The sequence below is a fragment of the Podarcis gaigeae genome (genome assembly GCF_964106915.1).
Source record: "Podarcis gaigeae genome assembly, chromosome: 8".
Taxonomy (NCBI): domain Eukaryota; kingdom Metazoa; phylum Chordata; class Lepidosauria; order Squamata; family Lacertidae; genus Podarcis; species Podarcis gaigeae.
The window spans coordinates 71,350,499-71,376,129 of NC_139684.1; the positions used below are offsets into that span (position 1 = coordinate 71,350,499).

A 25,631-nucleotide genomic window follows, 5' to 3' on the forward strand; every position below is an offset into this window, starting at 1 on the left:
CAGAAGTCAGACCTTTTGCTTGTGGAGACAGAACAAAAAAGAAGAAGCACGTAGGTATTTTACTCAATTGCTCATAAGCATCAGTGCAAGCAAACAACTCTAACCCCATTAGGCAAGCTCTGTTTTAAAAGCTGGTGAGCTGTATTGCTGCTTTGTGAGACACTGAGTAAAATATCTCCTGTACACGGCTGGGTTTTGGCTCCCCGCAACAAAATCCCCTTAGACCACAACATTTCTGGCTGCAATATAACTTAGGTTATCACCACAGGATAACTGATGTTAAACATGTCCAGATCATACTGCTGCTAGCATTGGGCGAGGGGCGGGAGGTGAGAAATTCAGTTCAGTTTGCATTGGAAGAGAGATTATCTGTATCAGGCTTTTGCAAAACAACAGCTGTCTTTCAAAATCTGCACATCCCAAAAATGTGCAAATTGGGAGAAAGTGTACATAAAATGCATCTCTGACTGCAAAATAACACACAAAACATGCAAAAATGATCTAATAGGTGGTAGAGCGTGGGACTCTGAATCTCCAGGTCGTGGGCCTGAGCCCCATCTTAGGCAAAAGATTCCTGCAATGCAGGGGGTTGGACCAGACGACCCTCAAGATCCCTTCCAACTCTACAATTCTATGATGGGGAAAATCACTTGCAAAAATGGGTATATTAGCAGAAATGTACACAACTAAAATGTTGATGCATTTTCACGAGTTTAAAAAAAAGATTCACAAACTGATGCAAAAATCTAGTAAACTGAATTTAAGATGAGAAAAATTAGTAGCAGAGAGAAACTGAAACAGACAGATTTTCTCATCCTTTCTTGTTACACAAGCAGAAAGGGCTTCAGTGAAATAAGTTTCTTCCTGAAACCTAGGACCTTCCAATGAGGCTTGCAGATTGCAGAAGACAGGCACAGGGAATTGCCTTTTGCCAGGCCTGCTGTTTCCTCATCTTGTCCAGCACAAAGGAAGCTACCTTACACCAAGCCAGACCACTGGCCCATCTTGCTCAGTACTGTCCACTCTGACTGGCAGCGCTCTCCGGGGTTTCACAGAAGAGTCTGTCCCAGCCCTGCCTGGAGATGCTGGGGTTTGAACCTGGGAGCTTCTGCAAGGCAAGGCAGATTATCTACCACTGAGCCAATGGGGCCCTTCCTCAAATGGAAGAGTACTGCCTACTCAGATTGACAATGGCCCTCCAAAGTCTCATGCAGAGGGTCTTCCCCATTGCCGGTCACTTGCACCGGAGATGCCTTGGGCTGAACAGGTGAGCATCTGCAAAAGCCGCCAGCAGAATTTTCTTCTAAGAACGGGAATGCTTTCGATGACTGCTGGTGTTTGGACCCAGGTTGGGTCCATACACAAGAGAAGCAGTGGTAAAGTGAAGGAGCGTCTCCACCCCCATCATTTTACCTGGACGCTGAGGTCCAGCGCCGAGGGCCTTCATTGCGAGAAGCAAAGCTACAGGGAACCAGGCAGAGGGCCTTCTGGGTAGTGGCGTCCGCCCTCTGGAACGCCCTCCCATCAGATGTCAAAGAGAACAACAACTACCAAACTTTTAGAAGACATCTGAAGGCAGCCCTGTTTAGGGAAGCTTTTAATGCTTGATGTATTACAGTATTTTAATATTTTTTTGGAAGCCGCCCAGAGTGGCTGGGGAAGCCCAGCCAGATGGGCAGGGTATAAATAATAAATCATTATTGTTGTTGTTGTTGTTGTTATTATTATTATTATTATTATTATTATTATTATTATTATTATTATTGTGATACATGGCAAAGTGGTAAAGTGCAAGGGCCCCTATAGACACACCCCAAGTCCAAAAATGCAGGCATTATTATGGGAACGCACAGTAGCACATTAACACAATCACAATTTATTAAGATTAACACCACTGCAATCCTATGCTTCGTTTCCTAGGAGTAGCTCCATTGACCTTCTCATTGTGTAGGTTCAACTCAGGGGTCAGCAAACTTTTTCAGCAGGGGGCTAGTCCACTGTCCCTCAGACCTTGTGAGGGGTCGGACTATATTTTGAAGGGGGGGGGGGGAGAAGGAATTCCTATGCTCCACAAATAACCCAGAGATGCATTTTAAATAAAAGCACACATTCTACTCATATAAAAAACACACTGATTCCTGAACCGTCCGCAGGCTGGATTTAGAAGGCGATTGGGCCGGATCCGGCCCCCGGGCCTTAGTTTGCCTACCCATGGTTCAACTTCTAAAAACACACCGATAAACACACTTCAGCCAACTGAAGTGCAAACTTTAGTTTTTAAATCAGAAATGCCAGCAACCAAGTAAAGAAATGTTGCTATTCAAAAACTGAAGACATGAAAAAGGAACCCTATCAAAATAAAAGGAACGACGTCTCCAGCCTCTGATTATTTTTCCTCATTCCCTGACTTCCTCTATGATACTCTGTCACAAGCAAACATGAAAGTCTAGCTACTACCTAATTCACTTGCCAGAAGAAGAACAAAGTCCATCAGTTACCCCCCCCCCCCCACGGTGCTCCAGAAGATGATGTCACTGCTTAGGATCTGAAAAAAGTCTTGGAACTGCAACCTCTTCAGACTACAGGTGGGGGATACTGCTTTGGAATGCTTCCTCATGTTACACACTCAGCAAGTAGCAAAGCAGAACAGCAGAGCTCTAGCCTGTCTGTCTGCTGAGCTCATTCTCTGTTTGCGGGGAGCTTTTAACATAGGGGAGCACTCAAAAGGGCGTGATGCCTCGCTGCAGTCGATTCCAACACTTCATTCTGCTGCGTGTCTAAGACTGGGCATTGAGATGCAAGTTCAAATCCCAGCTCAGCTTTGGTTATGCTGCACTCTCACAGGGTCCAATTAGACCATGCTATTAAACAAGGAAACGCATTCAGTGTGCTGAGTCTTACCACTGCATTGTTTAAATCAGTGTTGTTGGACCACGTTTCCCATAATCCCTGACCATCGGTCCTGCTAGCTGGGGATGATGGGAGCTGTAGTCCAAAAACAACTGGAGACCTAAGTTTGGGAAACACTGGTTTAAATTGTTGTTGTAGGAGGGCCTGATCAGGATTGGGTTTGTGAACATAAGAGAACAAGATCCTTCTAGTCATAAAATCGTATAATTGTAGAGTTGGAAGGGATCCCGAGGATCATCTAGTCCAACCCCATCCAATGAAGGAATATGCAGCTGTCCCATGCAGGTACTGAACCTGCAACCTTGGCGTTATTAGCACCATGCTCTAACCAACTGAGCTATCCTTAAACAGTCCAGCATCCTGTTCTCACAGTGGCCAATCAGATGCCTCCGGGAAGCCTGAAAGCTGAGTCCAATAGCAACCTATCCACTTGTGCCCCCCAGTAATTGGTATTCAGAGGCATATCCCCTTCAATATTGGGAGGTAGTACACAGCCATCATTATTTTCACTTCTTTATTATTCTTATATCCCACCCTGCTTCCAGAAGGAGCCCAGGCGGTCTAACAATAATCATACAGATAAAATCAGCATCCAAACAATAAACACAGAAAGGTTAAATCATTAGATGCAATACAGCGGAAAGAAAACAACTGGACACTCAACCTCCCATCTGACTATACACCAAAGGCCCAAATAAATAGATAGGTCTTAAACTGCTGCCCATCGGAAATCAGGGTGGGGCTCAATTGGATCTCCATCAGGAGGCAATTTTGCAATAGGGGCAGCCACAGAGAAGGCCCTGCCACACATTGCTACGCCAAAGGCCATGTCCATTGGTGGAATCACAAGCAGAGCCCCTCCCACAAAGATGAAGAGGCAGGACTTGTACGTATTGGGGGAGGCACTCTTTCAAGCGTGTGGGTTCCGACTGTTCAGGGCTTTGTACACTAATAACAACTCCATAAAATTGATTAGTAGCCATTGGCAGCTCTGTCTTCCAAGAATTTGCCTAACCCTCTTTTAAATCCACGCAGGCTTGTGGCCATTAACTATGTGCTGTGTGAATAAGCACTTTCTTGTATCTGTCTTGAATCTTCATATGTCAGGAGTGCTCTGATGGTGTTTCCTGCTTGGCAGGGGGTTTGACTCGATGGCCCTTGTGGTCTCTTCCAACTCTATGATTCTGATTCTATGATTCAAACATTCAGCTTCATTGAAAGATCCTGGCTTCTAATATTATGAGAGAGGGTGGAAAACATCTCTCTATCCTTTTTCTTTACATAATATTCTCCCTTGCTCACTTTCTCCCACCCTGCCCAAAACTAAAAGCTCCTAACACTGTAACCTTTTCTCAAAGGAGTGTTGCTCCAGCCCCTTGATCATTTTTAATTGCCTTTTCTTCAATGTTTTACAGCTCTACAATATTGTATTGTATTCAGGCACGGTAACGAGAACGGCACACAGTATTCCAAATGTGGTCGCACCATAGATTTTTTACGATGACATTATTATATTGGCAGTTTTGCTTTTCGATTCCTTTCCTAATTTATATTCTTAATGGCCACCAAAACGGAATTCACATTTTTCACAGCTGCTGCAGACTGGATAGACATTTTCATTGAGCTATCCACCATAATAATCCCAAGACCTCCTTCTTGGCCAGTCACCGCTAGCTAGTTCAGACCCCATAAACATAGACGTGAAGATGCAGCATTTACCCCCAAAGTGCAAAGCTTTGCACTTGCTTGCGTTGAATTGCATGAGCTGCTTTAATGCCCATTTGCCCTGTTTGGAGAGATCTTTTCGGATCTCCTTAAAATGGGAGATAAATGGAATTTCAACCATTATGGTCATTATCAACATAGAAGCAAAACTGACCATAATGCGTCAGATGATGGAAAGAGAGCACTGAACCATAGAGTCAAATTGCAAAAAGAGTCAAATAATGAGCGAGAACCCATCCACAAGTCTCTCACTCGGCTGTATCACTCAACCCATTCATATGGGGCATGAGTTCCAGGTCTAAAACTTGAGTTTTATAAAGGTTAAGAATAGCCCATAGGAAACTGCTTTCATCCATGTCAGAATATTTATTCATCTATCTCAGCCTTGTCTGAGTGGCTCTCCAATGTCTCCAGCAAAGGTCTGTCCCACCATCGGCTCTTAGATCCTTTTTAACCAGACACGCCAGGGAACTATGGCCCTTCCCCATCAAATTTAAGATATTTTCTTTCTTCGTTTCTTTCACAGTCTGCATCTCTGTGGACTTTGATCATCTCACCCTCCATCCTTCTGCCCAAGCATGCAATCTCGGCACTCCTCATTATCCTTTGATCCTCGGATACAATCAGTCACCAAGCCAGCCATTTTTACATCTGGAATGTGTCTATATCTGTTCTTTTCTGTCTCCAGACTGCTGCTGTTTGCTTTGGTGGCTTCTCTCATTATTTCTCTTCTCTGTGGCTGGATTCTTTTTGCTGGGTTCATCTCTATCGCTCTTATTTTCAAACCTGTATGCCTCTCCAGACAGCCTGCTTTTCGTGCACTCGTGATGATTGGTTTATTGCACTTTATAGTTGTGGTTTTTATTTTTTTTAAGAAAGGAACGAAAATCAAAGCAACTTAAAATATAATACAAAATTAAGTGAGAATTTGGCTAAATTGAAAACAGAGCCAAGAAATCTAGTCCTGGTGTCAACAGAGCCGGATCTAGAAAAGTCTTTATTGAGAAACCATTGCAATTTCTTTCTGGAGAGATTAGATGCTGTCTACTGAATATTTGTTCTGATTGGATCGCAGGGAGGTTAGATGACATTGCATAAAGCAATTAGCAACCCACAATTCCAGGTGCATTTCACTGTCACTTTCCTTACTGCAAGAAGTCTGGCTTTTTGGGGGGGAGAAGCAAGATTGAGGCTTCCTAATCAACTATTATCATACAACCTGAATTTGTTCGCAAGTGACTGAATCACACCTGCAAATAGCGACAGCCTAGAAGCACCTTAGTTTCCCCAGCGGATATGTCTTCCCCAAATATCTATGTACCAAAAAGCAAGTCCTACCGATTTCACTCACAAGAGGAAACAAACAAGCCGAATTAGAAGTGACAAAATTAGAAGTGAGAATTTCTAAGGAAAGCTATGTTTTGAAAAATCCAAATTGGGCAGGTTCACATTAAAACTCAAACAGAACCAAGTTTCTCCTCCATCCCTGCCCATCGTTCAGGCAGTTCCTGATGATTCATGCTGGATTCTTCAATCCTATATGCCTGTATCACCCCCCCCCCAAATGTTATGAATGCATATCTTTATGGTGTGAACTGTTTTGCAATTCTTCGAATAGTAAGTAGCCTAAACATATTTTAAAATAAAAACAAGATCTCCTGTGAACTGGCTCCTTTTGTACTGGGCCACTATGATGCTCCAGGGACAGTCATGATTTGAGGGGTGTGCTGGTCACCTTAGCTAAGCAAAGCACCGTCTCTTTCAAAGGCATCCTGAACTCACCTTCTCCGTCACGTGGGTATGAATGGCTCTCAGAAACCAAGTCCTCGCTACTGTCCATGGGCAGGAATTCCTCAGTGGTGCGTGTCTCTGAGATGGAGGTGGTGAGCAGGTCGTTGGTGGTCACCCGTTCTGAGCGCAGCAGCTCCTCTAGGAGAGCATTACAGAGAAAGGGGTCAGAGAGTTGCCCTGAACATCAGCCGACTCCACTCCTACCCTCCCACAATTACGTGTGCTGCAACCGTTTCCCCCAAACATCATCATCATCATCATCATCATCATTATTATCAGCCATCCTTATGGGATCCTCTCTGTGCTTGCTTGGCAAATCTAACCCCTCACTCAAAGAGGACATTCAGCATTTTGCAGAATTTCCCTTCTTTAAAAAAAAATGCATTTAGACCACCCTTCATCTACAGAGACACCAGGATGGTATACAAAAGCAAATACAGTGGTGCCTCGCAAGACGAAATTAATTCGTTCCGCAAGTCTTTTCGTCTTGCGAGTTTTTCGTCTTGCGAAGCACGGTTTCCCATAGGAATGCATTAAAAATCAATTAATGCGTTCCTATGGAAACCGGCTTCAGACCAGGTCCGGGGACAGTCTGTCCCCCGACCTCTTCTGAAGGCTGGCGGGGGGCGAAAGTCTTTGCTTCCCCCCCGCCTGCCTTCCCGGGAGAGCGGAGAAACGCAGCGCTGCCTTCCCGCCCTTTTTCAAAAGCCCTCCGGGACAGCGGAGAAACGCGCTGCGTTTCTCCGCTCTCCCGGGAAGTCGGGCGGGGGGCAAAAGTCTTTGCTCCCCCCCGCCTGCCTTCAAAAGCCATCCGGGATAGCGGGAAGCGCTTCCCTGCTATCCCGGACTGTTTTTAAAATGCTGGCGGTGGGGAGCAAAGCCTTTCGGCCCCCGCCGGCCTTCCTGGACCTCTTCTGAAGGCCGGAGGGGGGGGGGGGGAAAGGCTTTGCTCCCCACCGCTAGCATTTAAAAGAGGTCCCCAGAGATTTCTCTATGGGCTTTCTTCTTGCGAAGCAAGCCCATAGGGAAATTCGTTTTGCGAAGCGCCTCCAAAACGGAAAACCCTTTCATCTAGCGGGTTTTTCGTCTTGCGAGGCGTTCGTCTTGCAGGGCACCACTGTCTAAATAAAAATGAATGCCGTATAATTAAGAAGCACATCAGCATACATAACAACCAAAGATAAAGGTTTAAACAAGCAAGCAGAACAGGCTGCCTACTAATAAAATTCCTAAAACTTGGGACTTTTTGGAACAGCCCAGGCAAATGAAGGAGTTTTGATCTGACATAGAAATGATTATAACACTGCTGGCAGTTTTTACCCTTTAAGTGAGGGCATTAAGACTATAAAGACAGCTGCCTTAAACTGAGTTGGACTATTAGGCCAGCTAATTCAATATTGTCTCTGCTAACTGGAAGCAGCTCCTGAGGGTTTTGGACTGAGGACATTGCCTGCTCTACCCGGAGACATAAGGCCCGACCCTGGGACCTTCCACACGCAATGCAGATCTTCTTCTATGGGGATTTGGCCCTTCTCCAAAATAGGCACATGGGAAATTGCCTTTTCCTGAGTCCATTGAGTTCAGTATTGCCAACTGATTGTCAGGGACCGTGCTGAGGAGAGCTGCACTGAGGAATAATGGTGGGAGCCTCCCCCGCCCCTGATCAGGACCCTGAATCTTCCCAGGAGCAGTGGGACAGTATAGATTTGGAACAGTGGTTTGCAGAGGGACATAGTTCAGAGGACAGAAGCTGGGAAAAACTGGGTGGTGAACAGCTAGGAGAAGAAGAACTGGGAGAGAGTTAACAGACTTGCTCTCGCTGGAAAGCGTCCATCCGCTCAGCCCAAGGTCAAGGAGAGCAGAGAAGGTGGCAGAACAGAAAGCACAGTGGTTACAATATGAGGTTGCAAGACGCGGAACTGATGTGGGTGACTAGGGGGGAAGCGGGTGGAACCCTTAATTGGGAGCACCTTCATTCCTAGGAATGGATTCTTTGTTCTCTCGCTGTGCTCATTAAAATCTCTAACTGGTAAGTGACTCCTTTCGCTTGTTCTACTTATCTACTGCCAAAGGGGGGGGGAGAAGACGAGTCCCTGAAGCCTGACACTGACAGGCAGTGTTTTTGCAGCATTTCAGAGATGAAGCATTTGCCTGCAGATGTCAGGGGGCTGAACCTGGGACCTTCTGGGTGCAAAGCAGATGCCCTACCGCTGAGCCATGGCCCTTCATCTCCATCAGATATGGTGCCATCAGAAAGAAGGGTCTGAACTTCATAGGACAGCTGGCTGGGCATAAGCGCCTCATCTAAAGATCTTACGATATGGGCAGCTGGGATAAGGAGAGGAGGAGCTCCACAACATCCCCCTGAAGGCAATCTCTAGGAAACCCTCTCCTACCAGGTCAGGCCTTTGGGTCCATCTCATCTAGACCTACCAATGTCTCCTCGAAGCTCTTGGGCAAGCTGAGGGTTCTTGTAGAGCAGTGCCAGACTCTGGTTCATCCGTTCTTCAATGACATGCAGGTGGGTATAGACCTGGAGACGACAGCAGCCCAGGTTTATTATTGCTCCCCTCCTCCAAGAAGGTGTGAGTGCAGGGACCCCAGACAGGGGCACCTGGAGGGCGGGTGGGTAGGAAGAGAAAGAAGAAGAGGAAGGATGGAAACCAGACCTGGAACTTCATTTGCTCAGCCTTCTCCGGATCAGCAGCTGCCACGTGCTGGTAATGTCGGAGGGTGTGGCGCTGGTCCTTCTGTTCTGCACGCACGTATCTCTTCAGGGCTAACAGGACGCGGTCCGGCTGGGTCAAAGGGAGGGGACAAAAGAAAAAACAAAACAAGTTAGGCAGGTGCAGGTGTAGCTCAGAGGTAGAACCTTGCAGGCAGAAGGTCCCAAGTTATTTTCTTTTTTTTAAAAAAAGTTTTTATTGTTAAAATATTTCAGCATTAATACACACATATTGCGAATATACAAACATACATTTCATACAATCCTTAAAAATGTTCAAACATACCTAAACTCAATCCCACAAACAATTCCTTTCCCCATCACCATCCACCACCCCTCACCCCACCTTTGTGTTAGACTTCCAATCTACTCAATTGCAATTTCTTTCCACTTCTATTACTTTCTTTCCACACCTTTAACCTAATTTCATGCTTCTTTTTCTATTACACATTGTTATCCATCTTAGTTAGTATTTCAGTATATAAAACGGAACTTGTTTATTCTAATAGGAGTTCTGATTTTTCGATATGGTTTTGCAAGTATCCTTTAAACCCCCTCCAATCCCTGCCTATCTTCTCTTTTGAGATCCTTCCAATTTCTCCCATTGTTTTGGATATATTGTAGTACTCCAATAATTTGGCAAGCCACTCTATTTTTGTCGGTATAATACCACTTTTCCAATTTTTCGCAATCAATAGCCTTGCGGCTACTGTTGCATCCAAATATAATGTCTTGTCTTCTTCCTTTAGACTTCCTGGTACTATTCCCAATAGAAAACCACAAAAGGTCCCAAATTCAATCCCCAGCATCTCCATGTAGGGCTGGGGAAAAAATCTCTGCCTCAAATCTTATAGAGCCACTGCCAGCCAGTGTGGGCATTATTGAGGTAGAACATGGGTAGGCAAACTAAGGCCCAGGAGCCGGAGCCGGCCCAATTGCCTTCTGGATTCAGGCTGTGGACGCTCCAGGAATTGGCGCATGGATCGGCGTGGGGATTCTGATCATTTAGGCTGCACCATTCCCCCCCCCCACTGTGGCGGCACATCCTCCCTCCCTCCTCCTGGCTTTTCCCTGCCCTGCCTAGAGGAGGAAGGGGGCCGGGCTTTGTTGAGCCGCAGTTGGCTGAGCGCCATTTTAAGCAGCCCCTCTCCGGAGCCAGCCCTTTTGACAGCATCTTAAAAAGCAGAGACATCACCTTGCCAACAAAGGTCCGTATAGTTAAAGCTATGGTTTTCCCAGTAGTGATGAATGGAAGTGAGAGCTGGACCATAAAGAAGGCTGATCACCCAACAATTGATGCTTTTGAATTATGGTGCTGGAGGAGCCTCTTGAGAGTCCCATGGACTGCAAGAAGATCAAACCTATCTATTCTGAAGGAAATCAGCCCTGAGTGCTCACTGGAAGGACAGATCCTGAAGCTGAGGCTCCAATACTTTGGCCACCTCATGAGAAGACTCCTTGGAAAAGACCCTGGGAAAGATTGAGGGCACAAGGAGAAGGGGAGACAGAGGACGAGATGGTTGGACAGTGTTCTCGAAGCTACTAACATGAGTTTGACCAAACTTTGAGAGGCAGTGGAAGATAGGAGTGCCTGGCGTGCTCTGGTCCATGGGGTCATGAAGAGTCGGACACAACTAAACGACTAAACAACAACAAGTCCGCAAGCTGCACATATTCCATCAGCCACGATTGCTATGTTTGGTCTCCACTGTCAGAGGCAGAATGCTCTGCTCATGTGCAGGGTTTCCATAGATACATGGGAACAGGATGCAAGACTAGATGAGCTATTGGCCTGATTCAGCCGGATCGCCTTCTGATGTTAGATGTGTCCACTTCCAAGCATGCTATCAGCAACATCTTTAACGTCACCAGGCAGGATAGCTGAGTCGGCAGAGCAGGAGAGTCTTAAGCCCGTGGTCGGGGGTTTGAGCCCTGCGTTGGGCAAAAGATATTCTGCATTGCAGGGGGGTTTGAAGGCAGCCCTGTTTAGGGAAGCTTTTAATGTTTAATAGGTTATTGTATTTTAGTGTTCTGTTGGAAGCCGCCCAGAGTGGCTGGGGAAACCCAGCCAGATGGGTGGGGTATAAATAAATAAATAAATAAATAAATAATAATAATAATAATAATCATGGACCAGACAGCCCTCGTGGTCCCTTCCAACCTGACAGTTCTGCGACAGCTTCCGCGCAACTTTTCTGCGTCCTGCTTCCCCTTCCTGCTTGTATCCTGTCCATTTCCAAGCACCGAAAGGAGGCGCACAATACCCAGCCCTTCACTTTGCATGGCTTTGATCTGTATTGCTTGGAACACATTCGCCTCGCACTGTTCATATTACAAGACACAGGATGACAGGGACGAGCATCTTTCTCTTCTCGGCACCTGCACGCTCCGGAGGTTATTCCAGGCTAACCGTTCTAACCCCCCTCACCCGCCCTCTCAAAATGTTCAGGCAGGGTTTGCTTGTCTGTTATCCTTCCAGATCAACCTTCATTTCCATCTCTTTCCCCGTGGAGCAAATGCAATAAACAAACAGTTGCTTTATTGTGCATTCATGACACTCGACAACGTGCTTGCTACTGTTCTCCATTCACAACTAGAGGCCTGTTGCGGAGGCCACGGGAGCGACACAGTCCTCTGACCAGAGGGCTTGGCGCTCTGGACAATTATTGCCATTATCATTATTATTAATTGGATTTATATCCTGCCCTTCCTTTCCAAGGAGTCCAGGACAGGGAAGGTAACAGTACCATCTAGGGCAGCATATTCTGGTTCAGTACATCCTGCCAGCCTCCGTCCGTTCTCAGCCTGCCCTCCATGCTGTCCCAAAGTTTGTCATGAGTTCTAATCCTGCCTCAGCGCTCTTGCTCTGCTGCTCAGCACATCAGGTGATCAAAATCTGAACAGGAAATTGTTTCCTTACTCTAATCTTTAATGTCTTTGCAAATGTGCCCTGGAATAGGCAGGAAAAGGCCCCTGATCCTCTTTTCTGGAACAAAGGGATATCAGCCATGCCAAGGAGTGGTTAAGCTGCCTCTGCGCTGCCTCCCCAAAACTGCAGGTTAGCAGAGATTTTTTTTCTCTTGGGGGCTGCTGAGGAAGACACCCCTGGTCTCCCAGCACCCCAGGCTGCCACTACGTTTGCCTTCAGTTAAGCTGGCCCTGAAACAGCTTGATGAATAACAGGGAAGAGGCTGTACCAGGCATAAGGAGCAGCAGAAAGCACAGAGGAGACAAAGGAGATAAACAGGAAAGGAGCTTGCAATGAAAGACAACAGAAAGATAAAGGCAGTAGAGAGGGGCGATCTCTTGTACCTTCCTCCCTTTTGCTTATTTTTTGATTACAGGAAGTCCAAAAGTCATGTAGCAAACAGCCATGGCTTTTAGCTCACTGGAATTCTGGTTTCAGAAATTTAACTTTGCATTGCCCATACGGGTTTCAAAAACTCATATTCTCAGCCTTTGCTGGGTAGGGGGAAAAATGCTTTCTTGCTCAAAATCAGAGATTCTCAGGAGTTCTACCAGAAACTGACCTGAACCCACATCTTTCATTTCATTTTTTGCTCAGCCCTTGCTCCAAGGAGCTCAGGGCAGCAAACACGGTCCCCTTTCCCCATGTTCTTCTCACAACAACCCTGTGAAGTAGAGCTTAGGCTGAGACACAATGAATAAAGACTCAAAGCCATCCAGTGAGATTTATGGCTGTGTGGAGAGTTGAACTTGATGTCCTGGGCTGAACAGAGAAATTCTAGCCATGTTTGCTTGATGTTAAGTCCCAAAGCGTTCAATAGAGCTTACTCTCTTTTAAAATATGTCTAAGATTGCTGCCTAATACTTTAGCCACTTTGCTGCTCTGTGTATGTGCAGGATTCTTCCCCAGTGCCAGATTCCACACTGGAGTTCACAGAGTCCAAGCACACAAATAACTTGAATTATAAAGCTTGATTCTTACAGGTGATGGGTGTAAAGCATTTACCCATGTAAGCATGTCATGTGCAGTCAGTTACATTTAAATGCACACATACATGGAGTGGCACATCCATGTGCAATGTGAAGCATTCATGTGAATCTACATGAGATTGGGCACGTGCTGGACAAATGTGTCCTGTATATTAATATGCCCAGATTTATAGTCAGTGCAGAGCGCAAGGGCGTCTGGGTAATAAGGTCTCCAAGGAGAAACAAAAAGATCTTTAACAGAGAGGGTGATAACAATGGGGAGAAGAAAGAGTTTGAACTAGAAAAGGATAAGTTAATGCATATATTTTTTTTTTAAAAAACCCCTCATACTTTCCCCTACAAAAGGGAGCTGCTTAAAGTGGCTTACAAACGAAAGCAACAATTATCTTATTTTTAAAAACTAATTTAACAGTGGAAGGTTCACAGGCTATGAAGGACTTGCTCACAAATTCATTGACAGCTGCACAAATTATTATAGCCAGGAAGTGCAAGGGGCAAGCAGAATATAAAATGGAAGAATGGTATAAAGAGGTGTGGGGTATACTATTAATGATAAATTAAAATGTGCCATTAAGGTAAGATGGGGAATACACAGGAAAAATTATTTTGAGGAGATACGGAGGGTGTTTGTAGAATTTGTACTGTTAAAACGGAAAGGGGTCAAACCATCGCAAGAGGTGTTGACATTCTGGGAGGTTGGATAGTTACAATGGAATGGCCTCGGTGGTGGGGTGCACATTTTTTTTCTTATTTATTTATGATTATGACTTTGTAAAAAAAAGTATTTTTTATAAAAAATAATGTATAAAATGTAAATAAATGTATAAAATATAAATAAAATAATGAAAATGAAAAAACAAAACAAAAACTAATTTAACAAAACCAAAAAGACGCAAAAAGCCCAAAGAGTGGTGCCATTTGAGGGAGGCAATGGCATCCAACCAGGTAAAAGTACAGGTAAAGGTAAAGAACATCATCCCTGAGCAGCTTCCCACCCAACTCATCTCCTCCCTCCTCTATATGCTTTTCCTTACCTGGGGATTATCAGTCTGCACAGCAGTCAGGTAGCTCTCTAGTGCCGCCCGTCGGTTATCATTGAGCAGGGCCACCACACGGGCCAAATGAGTCTCGACCAGCCGCTGTCGCTCTCGAGACACCTGCTCCTCCAGCGTCTGAAGGATGGACTGGAAGTGCTGGGTCAGCCAAGAGAGAAGGCGAGAGGGTCATGAAGTTAAATGTATCTGCTGGGACCAAAGGGTGATGGTCTGGGAGCATCTGGTGCTGCACAGCACAGCTGAAGTTAAGCAGATGTGCAAGCACTCCCAGATGCCCCCTTTAACACCTGATGTTGAGTTTTGGGAGGGTGGGAGGAGCACGCTGCCTGTCAATCATGTGAAATAACAATTGTGTGATGCGACTGACGTGCGGGTAGCTATGCCCACCTGTCAAAATTGGCGCATGGGGTGGGGGGAGAAGCAAAAAAGATTCCCCACGGGTTAGTGTGGGGTTTTTGGAGATGTTATAGGAGGGGTTGAACTGATGACGGCCCCAGTAAATACATCTACACAGACAAAACATGAAGTTAATTCATATGCTTTCCCCCACAAAATAGCAGTTTGGGAATGGGGGAGATAAATGACGCCATTTCAAAATAAAAAAAATATAGACATTCCAAAGCCAGCATTCAAAAATGGAAAAATTACAAAAGGAGCCAAAAGTAGCAACGAAAGAAACTTAAAAATGTGTTATTTTAAAGGTGTTTTAATTTATTTTGGGAATTTGTATGCTACTCTTCCAACAAATTCCCAGCGCAGCTGACATTTTTAATGCTGGCATGAAAAATAGTCCCCCCAAAGCATTTAAAAGCATAGAAACAATCTGTCCAAGATGTAAAACTATTTCCAAACCAGCACCATCATTAAATAAAAACACCTAGGAAAAAGTAAGCTGGAATAGGTGGGTTTTTTTTTTATAAAAAAAGTCCATTAAAAAGTCTCAATCAAAAGCTCCATTCACACTTTGGTAAGTAAAGTGTTCCACAGCTGTGGGGCCATCATTGAAAAGGTCCTTACTAACGTGATTTGATTTTACTGGCAAAGCGTCTCCAGAGCTGATCTCAATACAATCCTTCTCTAGTCCTCACCTCATTGAGTGCCTGACGATCCGTCTTGGGCAGGTTTTTTGCTTGGTTGTCTGCCTCAGCCCACTCCTTCATCACCTGTTGAATTGAAACGAAGCAATAAGGTGCGGATGATGCTCCCACAAAAAGGCCCACATCTCTTCCTGGCACAAAGCCTGGCCCCATGATGCAGTTTCCTTTCACCCTCCCTCTCCAGTATCGCTTCTCAGGCATGCATTTTATATACTGGATATTGCTGTTTTGTATAGAGCAGGAACGTCCAACTTCCAATAAGTTTTTTTGGGGGGGGCACTCAGGGACCGGGATCGACCAGGGACATTCCGCGATCAACCGGTAGATAGGGATCGACCAGTTGGACATCCCTGGTATAGAGTAAATTCTACATTTAGAGATGGGATTATGGGCAGGTGTCCCAGGTGACTGTTTGGAGCCCCTGCCACAGACTCTCTCCAATCCGCTCAGCAGCCAAAACAAAACAATCAGCTCATCTTCACTCGTAAAGCTGGCCTACATGACAGGCATTGTGTTAACACTTGGTTTGTCTTATTCATGGGGAAAATTTACAACATCAAAGCCTATTCAGCAAGATGTGCCTCTGAGCGATTGTGATCAAATCCGCACATGCAAATTTATCATCCTATGCGACGAGGACAAATTGTGCCTTCTAAATTGTGAAACAGGCTACCGATGCATTGAAGACGTTCACAATTTAAGCAAAGGGAAGTGTGTTTCACCAAGGACACCCCTCAATTGGGGTGACAGTTACTCTAGAGCTGCACCCCCCAATCACCTCATTGATCTGTCTCATGCGCCGTTCCTCCAAGTCCATCTTGGCACGCAGGAAGTTGGCGTGTTCGTTCCCATCTCCGGGCATTTCGAAATAAACGTCCACTCCGTCGGTGGGGCGAGGGGTGGGGGCCACTGGAAACACAGGAAGTGTGTTACACAAGGCAGCATGCCTCGGCCCTCCCACCCACACGAAACATTCCCCGCAGGACAGGGGGCTCCCCACTCAGGCAAGGCATCAATACACAACCTTCTCCAACCTTCTAGAACTCCAGCTCCCATCAGCCCTAGCGTGATGGGAGTCATAGTCTAATAACCTCTGGAGGATGCCATGTTGTCAAAGGCTGTAATATAGCCTCACATGGCATAACAGGCCCACCCCCCTTATTTTTCAGTTGATGTTTCATTAATAGTGTTTCACAGATTTTATATATTCACTGTGATATTCACTGTTTTATATATTACTGTATTATCGCTCTCTAAGACGCACCAGACCACAAGACACACCTAGTTTTTGGAGGAGGAAAACAAGAAAAAAAATATTCTGAATCCCAGAAGCCAGAACAGCGATCCCTCTTGCTGTTCTGGCTTCTGGGATAGCTGTGCAGCCTGCATTCGCTCCATAAGATGCACACACATTTCCCCTTACTTTTTAGGAGGGAAAAAGTGAGTCTTATAGAGCAAAAAATACGGTATTTGTTGATTATTTTATATGATTTATGTTGTACAGACAACTCCCAATTTATGAAGGGGTTACGTTCCAAGGCACTGTGCATTTAAGGGAAATCACATATATTTCAAACAACGTTGAAAAAGCCTGCAAGCACCTCATTCCGCCCCTGCCCCATTCTGCCCTTTTTTGTGACTTTTTCAGGTCACTTCCAGGTTCAGCATGATGTGCGCATGCGCGGTTGTGCCTGTATTGGACATGCCTAAAATGGTCGCTGCCTGTTTTTGTGATGTTCTACCATGTTGTTGTTTCTTACTGCTTGTAAGCCGCTTTGAGATCCATTTGAATGAAAAGCTAAACAATACATTGAATTGAATCAAACCCCACCTCTTACAAAAAATGTACAAGGCAAAAAAATGCTGAATTCTCAGCTCCACTTGGCGCCTCATAGACTGAGGCGGGCGTGCCCCCTTGTGCCCCGCCCCCGAGCTGTGTCGGCTGAGGGACGCACTGGCTCACTGCGTCTGTCCCTTTGTGTCAGGGAGAGCCAGGTTCCGAGCTGCCTCTAGAACAGGCGCCCCATTGTGAGGAGGACGAGGAGGAGACGTGACCAGGACAAGCAGCTGAGCATTTCCGTCTTGTCCTACCACCCCTTGTAGCTGCTTGCTGGCTCCATGCGCCCCTCCTTTCATGTGCTAACATCTGCAGCAGGGATTCCATGAACTTCGCCCTTCAGAAGTGGCCCGAATGGGAGTGCTGACTTTACCCGCTCTCAGAAAAACAAAGTACGGCTAGGTTCAGGGTCCATTTCTTAAGATAAGCATCTTCAGTAGGCCTCTCTCATCCTTGCTTTTTATAAGACAGATCAACAGGGCCTCCCAGAAAGGTGATGGAAAGGATGGAGGAGGATGAAGCTCCTTTACCTCCCTCCCTACTACTTCTAGAGAGGTGAACAGGCAAGTGAGGAAGAGCAGGTGGGGAACCTGTAGCCCTTTGGATGCTGTTGGACTACAACTCCCATCAACCCCGTCTATTGGCCACACTCACAGGGGCTGATGGGAGTTGGAGCCCAACAACATCTGGTGGTCCACAGCTTCACCATCCCGGCTCCAGTCGCTAGCCCTGCCCTGTCCTCCAGAGCTTACCTTTGATATCCTCTTCGGTGGTCTGCGTGGTGGTCGTGATGGTAGTCTGGGTGATGCTGTCGTCATAGTAACCCGGCTCCACAAAATAGTCATCCCAGGCAGCAGGGAAAGGGTCGGGGTCAGGGGCACTATCTCCAGGGCTTTCCTCCTCATCGTCCTCGTCCTCCTCCACCTCTTCATCTTCATCCAGGTCCCCTTCTTCCTCCATTTCCAGGCTCTCTTCCTCTGTTGGGATGCGTCCTGTCGGAACCTTGTTGCTGAAGAAACAACCATCTGGTCAGGAGTCTGCACAATAGATACTTAAAGGGAAGAGTGTGCATTTTTTGGGGGGGTCTTTCTGGCAAGGGGGAAACTGTGTGGGGAACACCTTGCAGAACATCTTAAGCAGTGTGAATGTCACCTGGGTGGAAGCAAATAGGGCCTTGAATTTTGCACAATTAAAAACCTGAATTAAAATAAATTCTGATTATTTTGTGGGGGGGAGGAAAATATATTCCAATTTCCCAACATGGATCCTCTTAAGCTCCAAAGTGTCCCATACAGCACACCATCCACATTAAAGGGTGAGTGGCAAGTGCAGCTTGGGGTCGTTTGCTCACCTGTGCAGGGCCTCCTCTCTCAGATGGGCAAGGATCTGGGGTGCCTCAGTGGCTTGTTCCAGCCTGAGAGCTGTGGGGCGTGCAGGGCAACACACATATTCGACCCCACGGAAGCGGTCTGCCCCACAGGGCAACAGCATGCCATAGCTGTGAAGCTCCAGCTCCTCACCGCTGCAGGCCTGGGAATGGGAGATGAACAATGTCAGAATGCTGCTAAGTCACTCATTGGCTCAGTTCAGACACCACGCCAAAGCATGATTTGCGCTAGCCATTGTGCTTTGAACCTGCGCTATGGTTTGAGCTTCAAGATGTACAGTAAGCCATGGTTCGCAGCCACTTGCCTCCTTTCATTTTCCATCTGCTCAACACACACCTTCACCCCTCTCACCATGGGGCAACAGCCTCTTTTAAGGCAGAACAATGACCCTAACTGTGGTTTGTGACTTCAGATGCCGCAGCAAACCGTGGTTAGTACAAACCATGGTTTGCAAACCACCCCCCAGTTTGTGGTTTGGATATTCTTATTTGGCAGGCTTTCACAGAACATGGTTTGTAAACTAGCATAAAAAGTCATAGTACCAATTAATGGTTTCCAATTATGTTTGAATGCAACCAATTCTCACTGTGAGGTTGGCGAACTTTACATTTAAAAGAAAATTAAAATTCTGCATCAAAGTATCTCAAAACTCTGTTACGAGGAATACCAAACAAATCCTGTAACTTGTAGACCTTTTGCAAATTAAACACATCTACACGATTTCTCCCGCTGTGCATGATATATTCTACACTTTAAAACTGGTTTTCCTAATTTATCCCACTTTCTGCTACTCCAGAGTGGGGCAGGGCAAAGAAGAAATAACACAGGGACCTGAAACCTCATCCCTCAGCTAGAAACCTTATCCAGCAGCCATTCTTGTTTCTGAGATTTTGGCAGACACTGATTGCACCGTGCCAACATTATTTTCATACTCATGAGGTCTAAAAACTTTTTTTTATAAAGGAAACCTATGTTTTTTGGAAGCCCTCCTATCTTATTTTACTCCTCAGATTAAGAACATAACCCATAAAGACCTCGTCCTCCATTTATTAACTGCAGTGAGATTAGTGACTGCAAAAAAAGGGGAACACTTTAAAAGCCTGGATTTCACAAGTATTGGACATTGTGCATATGGACAAATTAACTAATTCACAAAAGGAATATCCGCCTTGGGGTGGGGAGAAAGACTCACACCTTCTAAACGACATAGTATCCTTTTATTGACTTGGTTAAGGGAAGCAGACAGGGTTTTCACCCTCCATTGATTTACGGAACCTTATGGCTACTTTCATTTGGCTGCCTTTCTTGGAACATATAAAGCTACAACCATCAGCTCCTATTTTTTTCTTTCTTTTCTGTATGCCTACTAAGCTCTGTATTCCTTGTATGGATATGTTTTGTAACTTGAAATTAAAAAGCAGCAAAAAACCCCACACTATTTTAAAAAAGGAAGCTAAATTCCATAGTTTTTTTCTGTGCTATTGTGAAATTGCCACACACACACACTTATACACTACCAGGAGTGGGCAGCCTTTTTGCGCCCAAGGACCACATGGTAGTGGGTAGGATCAAGACCTGGCCAGGACTACTATCTCCCTCGTCCCCCATTCACAAATGCACCCAGTTCACACAGACTCTCCCCTTTAACACTTATCTGACACGCAGACTCGCAATCCCAGACACCCACATTCCCTCCGTGTTCCCCTCCACTCACACACAACACAACAGCTGCCTAGCTCTGCAGGAACTTCAATGTTTCCTCTGCTCCCCAGCCCAAAAAGAAAGTCAGCGGTAAAAATGACTTGCTTGACATGATGTACAGTATTATTATTAATATTTATTTATTTTACTTTACAGCCCTATACCCGAAGGTCTCAGGGAGGTTCACATGAAAAATCACTTACATAAAATCAAAACAAAAACCAGATTAACCTCCCTCCTGAAAAGAGCCAGCATTTTAAAAAGGGTATAGGATGTCAGGTCAGGCAAAGGCCTGGTTGAAAAGGAATGTTTTTGCCTGGCGCCTAAAGATGTATAGTGAAGGCGCCAGGCGGACTTCCCTGGGGAGAGCATTCCACAGACAGGGAGCCACTGCAGAGAAGGCCCGTTCTCATGTTGCCACCCTCCTGACCTCTTGAGGAGGAGGCACACAAAGAAGGGCCTTAGAAGATGATCTCAGGGTCTGGTAGCTTCATATGGGAAGAGGCGGTCCTTAAGGTATTGCGGTCCTGAGCTGTTTAAGGCTTTATAGGTCAAAACCAGCCCTTTGAATTGGGCCCAGAAATTAATCCTAGGTTGCATTATATCACTGTCATCCTCCAGGGACATTTCATAGGAAACTTGGGAGGTTAAAAGTTATCATTGCCAGCATCCTACTTTGGGAGGAAGCGGCGAGGGTTATCAAAAACCAGCCTGTAATTGTGGCACAAACACTCTCTCAACTCTCTCTTAAAGCAGTGTTTCCCAAACTGGGGCCTCCAGCTGTTTTTGGACTACAACTCCCATCATCCCTAGCTAGCAGGATCAGTGGTCAGGGATGATGGGAATTGTAGTACGAAAACAACAACAACAGACCCAAGTTTGGGAAAACACTGTTTTAAAGAGTCTTGGCAGCCTCTTCACCTTCAGCAGAGCTTGCCTTAAAGCAGGGATAGGAAACCTGCAGTCCCTGGCTTGTTTTCAAGTCCCTGGAGAAAGGGAAAGAGGGCAGGTGGAGGATATGCTAAAATGGGCAGAGCTTTGGACGGGGGAGTTTTCTACAAACCATCGACAGCCCACTCAGCAGTGGGGAAAAGAGAGAGAGGAAAGGGGAGGCTGGCAGATTGCTCCTGAGGAAATGTGACCCTCAACTGGAAAAACAAAGGTTTAAAGTATCTGCTACTTTCCCTTCCCTAAGGTCTCCCAGCTGCTCACCTCTTTGGCCACGCTGTGCCAATATAAGTAGGTCTCGCACGAATCCATTTTTTCTTGGTGCAGGAATTTGCACTTGTCGGGCACGAGGAGAGCTTCGCTCACAAATTCACCTACTAGAGAAGGGACAGAAGGAGGCAGCGTTACAATTTATGACTTTTTTTTTCATCCCACCCATCCTTGAAAGAGTTCGAGGCAGCGTGCATGGCCCATTTTATCCTCACCACAACCCTGCGAGGTAGGAAGCAGCTCAGTAGGAAAGCACTTGCTTTACAAGCAGAGAGACAATGATCTGCAGGGTCTAGACCAGGAATGGGGAACCTCTGGTGTTTTCCATGCTGATCAGCTTCCATCAGCCCCTGTCAGTTTAGCCAGGGATGATGGGAAGTGAGGTCCAACCACACCTAGAAAGCCACAGCTTCTCCAGCCCTGGTCTACACGAAATACAGCAAGCGCAGCTCTCGTGCCAACTCCCTGCGGCTGTTCCTCATCTGGCACTTACCCAGACACTGATAGGGCACCACGATGTGCTGGTGGCCTTTGCATTTGGGCCTCCCCTTCTTGCACCAGTTGTCAATCGTGACAGGCTGGGTGCCCTCCACGGCGTTGGTGATCTGCAACTCGGGATACACCTGCGGGTGGTGCATAGAAGAGACACACAAATCACAGCAGGGAAGGGGAGACAGGGAGAGGGGACACAAGAGCTTTTGATCCTTACGATGCATCAGAGAACAATGGCACATACATACACTTCCTCCTCCTCCCTCTGAAGGAGCGCCTTAGAGTGGCAAAGCTGGAGTTCCTAAGTACAGTGATGGCCCTACTATGAGGCAGAGGGAGGTAGCTGCCTCAAGCGGTAGGTGCTTAGGAGCAGTGAGCAATAGTGATGTGTTGGGAGGGCCATCTGTGCATGCTAGGTGGCCTGTTCTGAACCCCGTAAGCTACCCTGACGCCTTCAGGTGGGGTAGAGGATGCTGCCCTGTTGGTGGCGTTGATGCCAGCTTCAACTGCAAATCTTCTCTGGCATGTTTTTGTACAATGAAGGGGAGAGGGTGTCAACCTGAATTGCCCCAGGCACGAGCAGAGCTCCTTCAGATCGTACTCTGGGCTCAGATTCCATGTTCAAGGCACAGGAGTGGGTGGGTGGGTTGCAAGGGCAAACAAGAAAAATCCCATTTCCCAAACAAGAGCAGGGTGAACCTGAAGGGCCATGGGATGGCCAGCTCATGATAAACTTTGGTGCCTGAGGTGGAAAATGGCATCCTTCTGGCAATGGGTCTCGTATATAACTGCCGGGACTCAAAAAACCTTTTCAGAAGACATTTTCTGGATATTGCTGCCAAATGCGGCAAGTCCAGTGGTCACAGGAGATAGTGACTTTTCAGTGGTGGCTCCTGGCTAGGGAATGCCTTCCTCACTTGTTCACTGCATTGTGCTCTTTTCAGCAGCAACCAAAGACCTTTATATTTCCCCAGTTTCTCTCTCTCCAGTTTTAGAACTTTTAAAAACAGTTATTTATGCTATTGTTGTTTCACTTGCTGGTTTTAACTATTTCTGTGGTATATATTCCATTTTTTTTTTTTAAAAAAATTACTTGCATTAAACACATGGCTCCTGGTGGATTTGTGAGTTTAACTTTTATTTGTGATCTGCACAGAGGACGTTTTGTTAACTGCAGGTAGGAAATCTACCGCGGCGGCATTACACAACTCTGGTTTGTTTGAACAACAGTTGTGCTGGAGACTAGATAGAGCCCTACGGACCACCTCTCTCCCCCCTCTGCAAACACTTTGAACTCCGAAATCTGCCTCCTCTTCTTTGCTGTAGGACCACCCTTGGGAAAGCCATAGAGCTGCAGTGTTTCTTCCAGGGCAAGGATGGCTATGGGGGTCCTTTTTTTGGCTTGCTTCCCCCTTACATCATTTGGCTGGGCTAATTTATCTGCGCCTTTTGACTTAAATTGCCACTTAATGGTCCGTTTATTACAACACAACGGCATACGTAAGGCGCTTTGAATACTTGAGCATAAATGCAGATGTGGCGTTATTATCCCCATACTGCAGACAGGAATGCTGAGAGGGGGTGGCTGGGCTAGGGCCAGCTGATGATTTCATGGCAGCTGAGAGAGCTTAAACTTTGAGGAAGGGTCATAGCTCAGTGGTAGAGCATCTGCCTTGCATGCAGAACGTCCCAGGTTTGATCCCCAGGTAGGGCTGGGAATGTCCAAGTCCGTACTGAGAGCATGCAGGCGTCCTGCGCCTGCAAACAGAGTGCTTATTATGATCTGGATTAACTGGGGGTAGTGGGAAGGAGCGATGACGCTCCCTTATTATGGCAGGTACAGTGGTGCCCCGCAAGACGAATGCCTCGCAAGACGGAAAACTCGCTAGACGAAAGAGTTTTCCGTTTTGGAGTTGCTTAGCAAAATGAATTTCCTATGGGCTTGCTTCGCAAGACGAAAATGTCTTGCGAGTTCCTGCGGGTTTTTCCCCCTCCCCCCCAATTTTCTAAGCCGCTAAGCCGCTTATCCGCTTTTCTGATAAGCCGATAAGCCGCTAAAAGCCACTAATAGCGCTAATCCGCTAATCTGTCAATGGGCTTGCTTCGCAAGACAAAAAAACCGCTAGACGAAGAGACTCGCAGAACGGATTCTTTTTGTCTTGCAAGGAACCACTGTAGTTGGACTTTCCTGATGCGCCAGTGGTGCAGATGCTTGTCTTGGGTGGGGGGAGTGGCACTGCCAATAACATTCACAAAGAGGGGGGTATTTGATAGTGACCTTGCCAGATGCATCTGTTTCAGCATTGGAGAGAGAAGTCCTAACCAAAGCAGGAGGGCACAGAGCTTGGTGCGTGAGAGTCAGACAAACAGAAAGTCTGGTGCCAATGCTTCTGGGTGCTTGTGTACTTGAGGGGCTGTCTATCAACGCATTTTGAGATGGACTGGGGACCTCTGATGGTCCTTATGTCTCCACTGATGCCAACAACCAGCACCTGTGTGGTTTTGTTAGTGTAGGACCTGGACAATTGGGTTCAAATCCCACTCATCTCACTGGGAGAACTTGGGCCAGAGACCAGCTCTCAGCCTGACCTACCTCACAGGCTTGCTGTGAGGAAAACATGAGGGAAGGGGGAAATCGCGCATGCCACCTTGAGCCTCTTGGAGGAAAAGTGGGACGTAAAGATAACAGCACATAAAAGATACCAACAAACATCACTTTCAGCGCTCATGGCCCCAGGCACCTCAGCATATAGGGAATGGCAGTGGGCAAAGGGACATCATTCTAGAAGTGAGCTCATTTATTGTTTTCTTGCTCCATAGGTTTATAGGTCATCCAATAAGCTTAGCATTGTATACATGGAATGCCCAGGTAGCTAGACAGCCAGGTAACTGACCTGTTTGGTTTCACTGTTGAATCTATTCCTGGTGCATGTGTGTGGTTCTTTGTGTACGTTTATGACTTAGCAGGCAATGGGAAATATGTCTGCCTGAAACCCTGGATAGCTGCTACCAAGCTAGCTGGACGAAAAGTCTCAGCAGATATAAGGCAAGTTCCTAACTAGATCAAATAGCCTTGGGTCATTTCTCTGGACCCAGTTATAGAGAAATGGGCTTCAATGGATTGAGCTGGTAGACCAGTGCTTCCCAAACTTGGGTCGCCAGCTGTTTTTGAACTGCAGTTCCTATCATCCCTGACCATTTGTCCTGCTAGGGATGGTGGGAGTTGTAGTCTAAAAAGAGCTGGAGACCCAAGTTTGGGAAATGACAAAGACAGAGACAACCAAGGTTAGATTCACAATGGTGTGTGTGTGTGTGTGTGGACTCCTGTGCAAGGCTAAGCATATGGTTCAGGGTGAATTGAAGCAGAACTGGAAGGTGGAGATGGGACAAGACAAAAAGGAGAAGGAGGGCTCGAGGAAGCACTGGGAGTGGAAGAGGAGCAGGTGAGCGCTTGATACCTCCTGGCAGTAGCTCCGGATCTCCTCACTGGTGTGGAAGCAGGTGTTGGTGCCGAAGGCGTCAGGCTCCCAACGCCCTGTCTGTACATTGAGATGCAGGACCAGCTTCCCACAGAACATGGCCACTTGGGGAGTCCCGAGTGCCGGGCCAAGGGCTGCTCCCATCCCCTGCAACACACAAAAGGGTGATAAGACGGGCACGTTCTGCAAAACACCAGACACACGTTTGGATCACGTTGAACAGTCTCCTCCTGGCAGGGCACCTCCCAGAGCTAGC

General features: G+C 46.5%; 1 protein-coding gene and 1 long non-coding RNA gene across 3 annotated transcripts in view; one reads left to right on the forward strand and one right to left on the reverse strand.

The window, feature by feature from the left end:
* APLP1 (amyloid beta precursor like protein 1) overlaps positions 1-25,631 on the reverse strand; it is a 51,144-nt gene that overhangs the window by 17,836 nt on the left and 7,677 nt on the right. For both annotated transcript variants that reach the window (XM_083751060.1, XM_083751059.1), the window contains exons 2-12: positions 25,355-25,522; positions 21,898-22,027; positions 21,399-21,511; positions 18,449-18,627; positions 17,850-18,106; positions 16,039-16,169; positions 15,252-15,326; positions 14,143-14,301; positions 9,096-9,224; positions 8,860-8,959; positions 6,418-6,564 (exon numbers count right to left, since the gene is read on the reverse strand). In XM_083751060.1, coding sequence (XP_083607186.1) covers positions 6,418-6,564; positions 8,860-8,959; positions 9,096-9,224; positions 14,143-14,301; positions 15,252-15,326; positions 16,039-16,169; positions 17,850-18,106; positions 18,449-18,627; positions 21,399-21,511; positions 21,898-22,027; positions 25,355-25,522 — 1,588 coding nt within the window. The remainder of the gene's footprint in view (positions 1-6,417; positions 6,565-8,859; positions 8,960-9,095; positions 9,225-14,142; positions 14,302-15,251; positions 15,327-16,038; positions 16,170-17,849; positions 18,107-18,448; positions 18,628-21,398; positions 21,512-21,897; positions 22,028-25,354; positions 25,523-25,631) is intronic.
* LOC310850089 lies at positions 16,728-19,534 on the forward strand. Its single transcript, XR_014567214.1, has 2 exons — positions 16,728-17,489; positions 19,292-19,534. It is a non-coding gene; the product is annotated as an uncharacterized lncRNA (long non-coding RNA).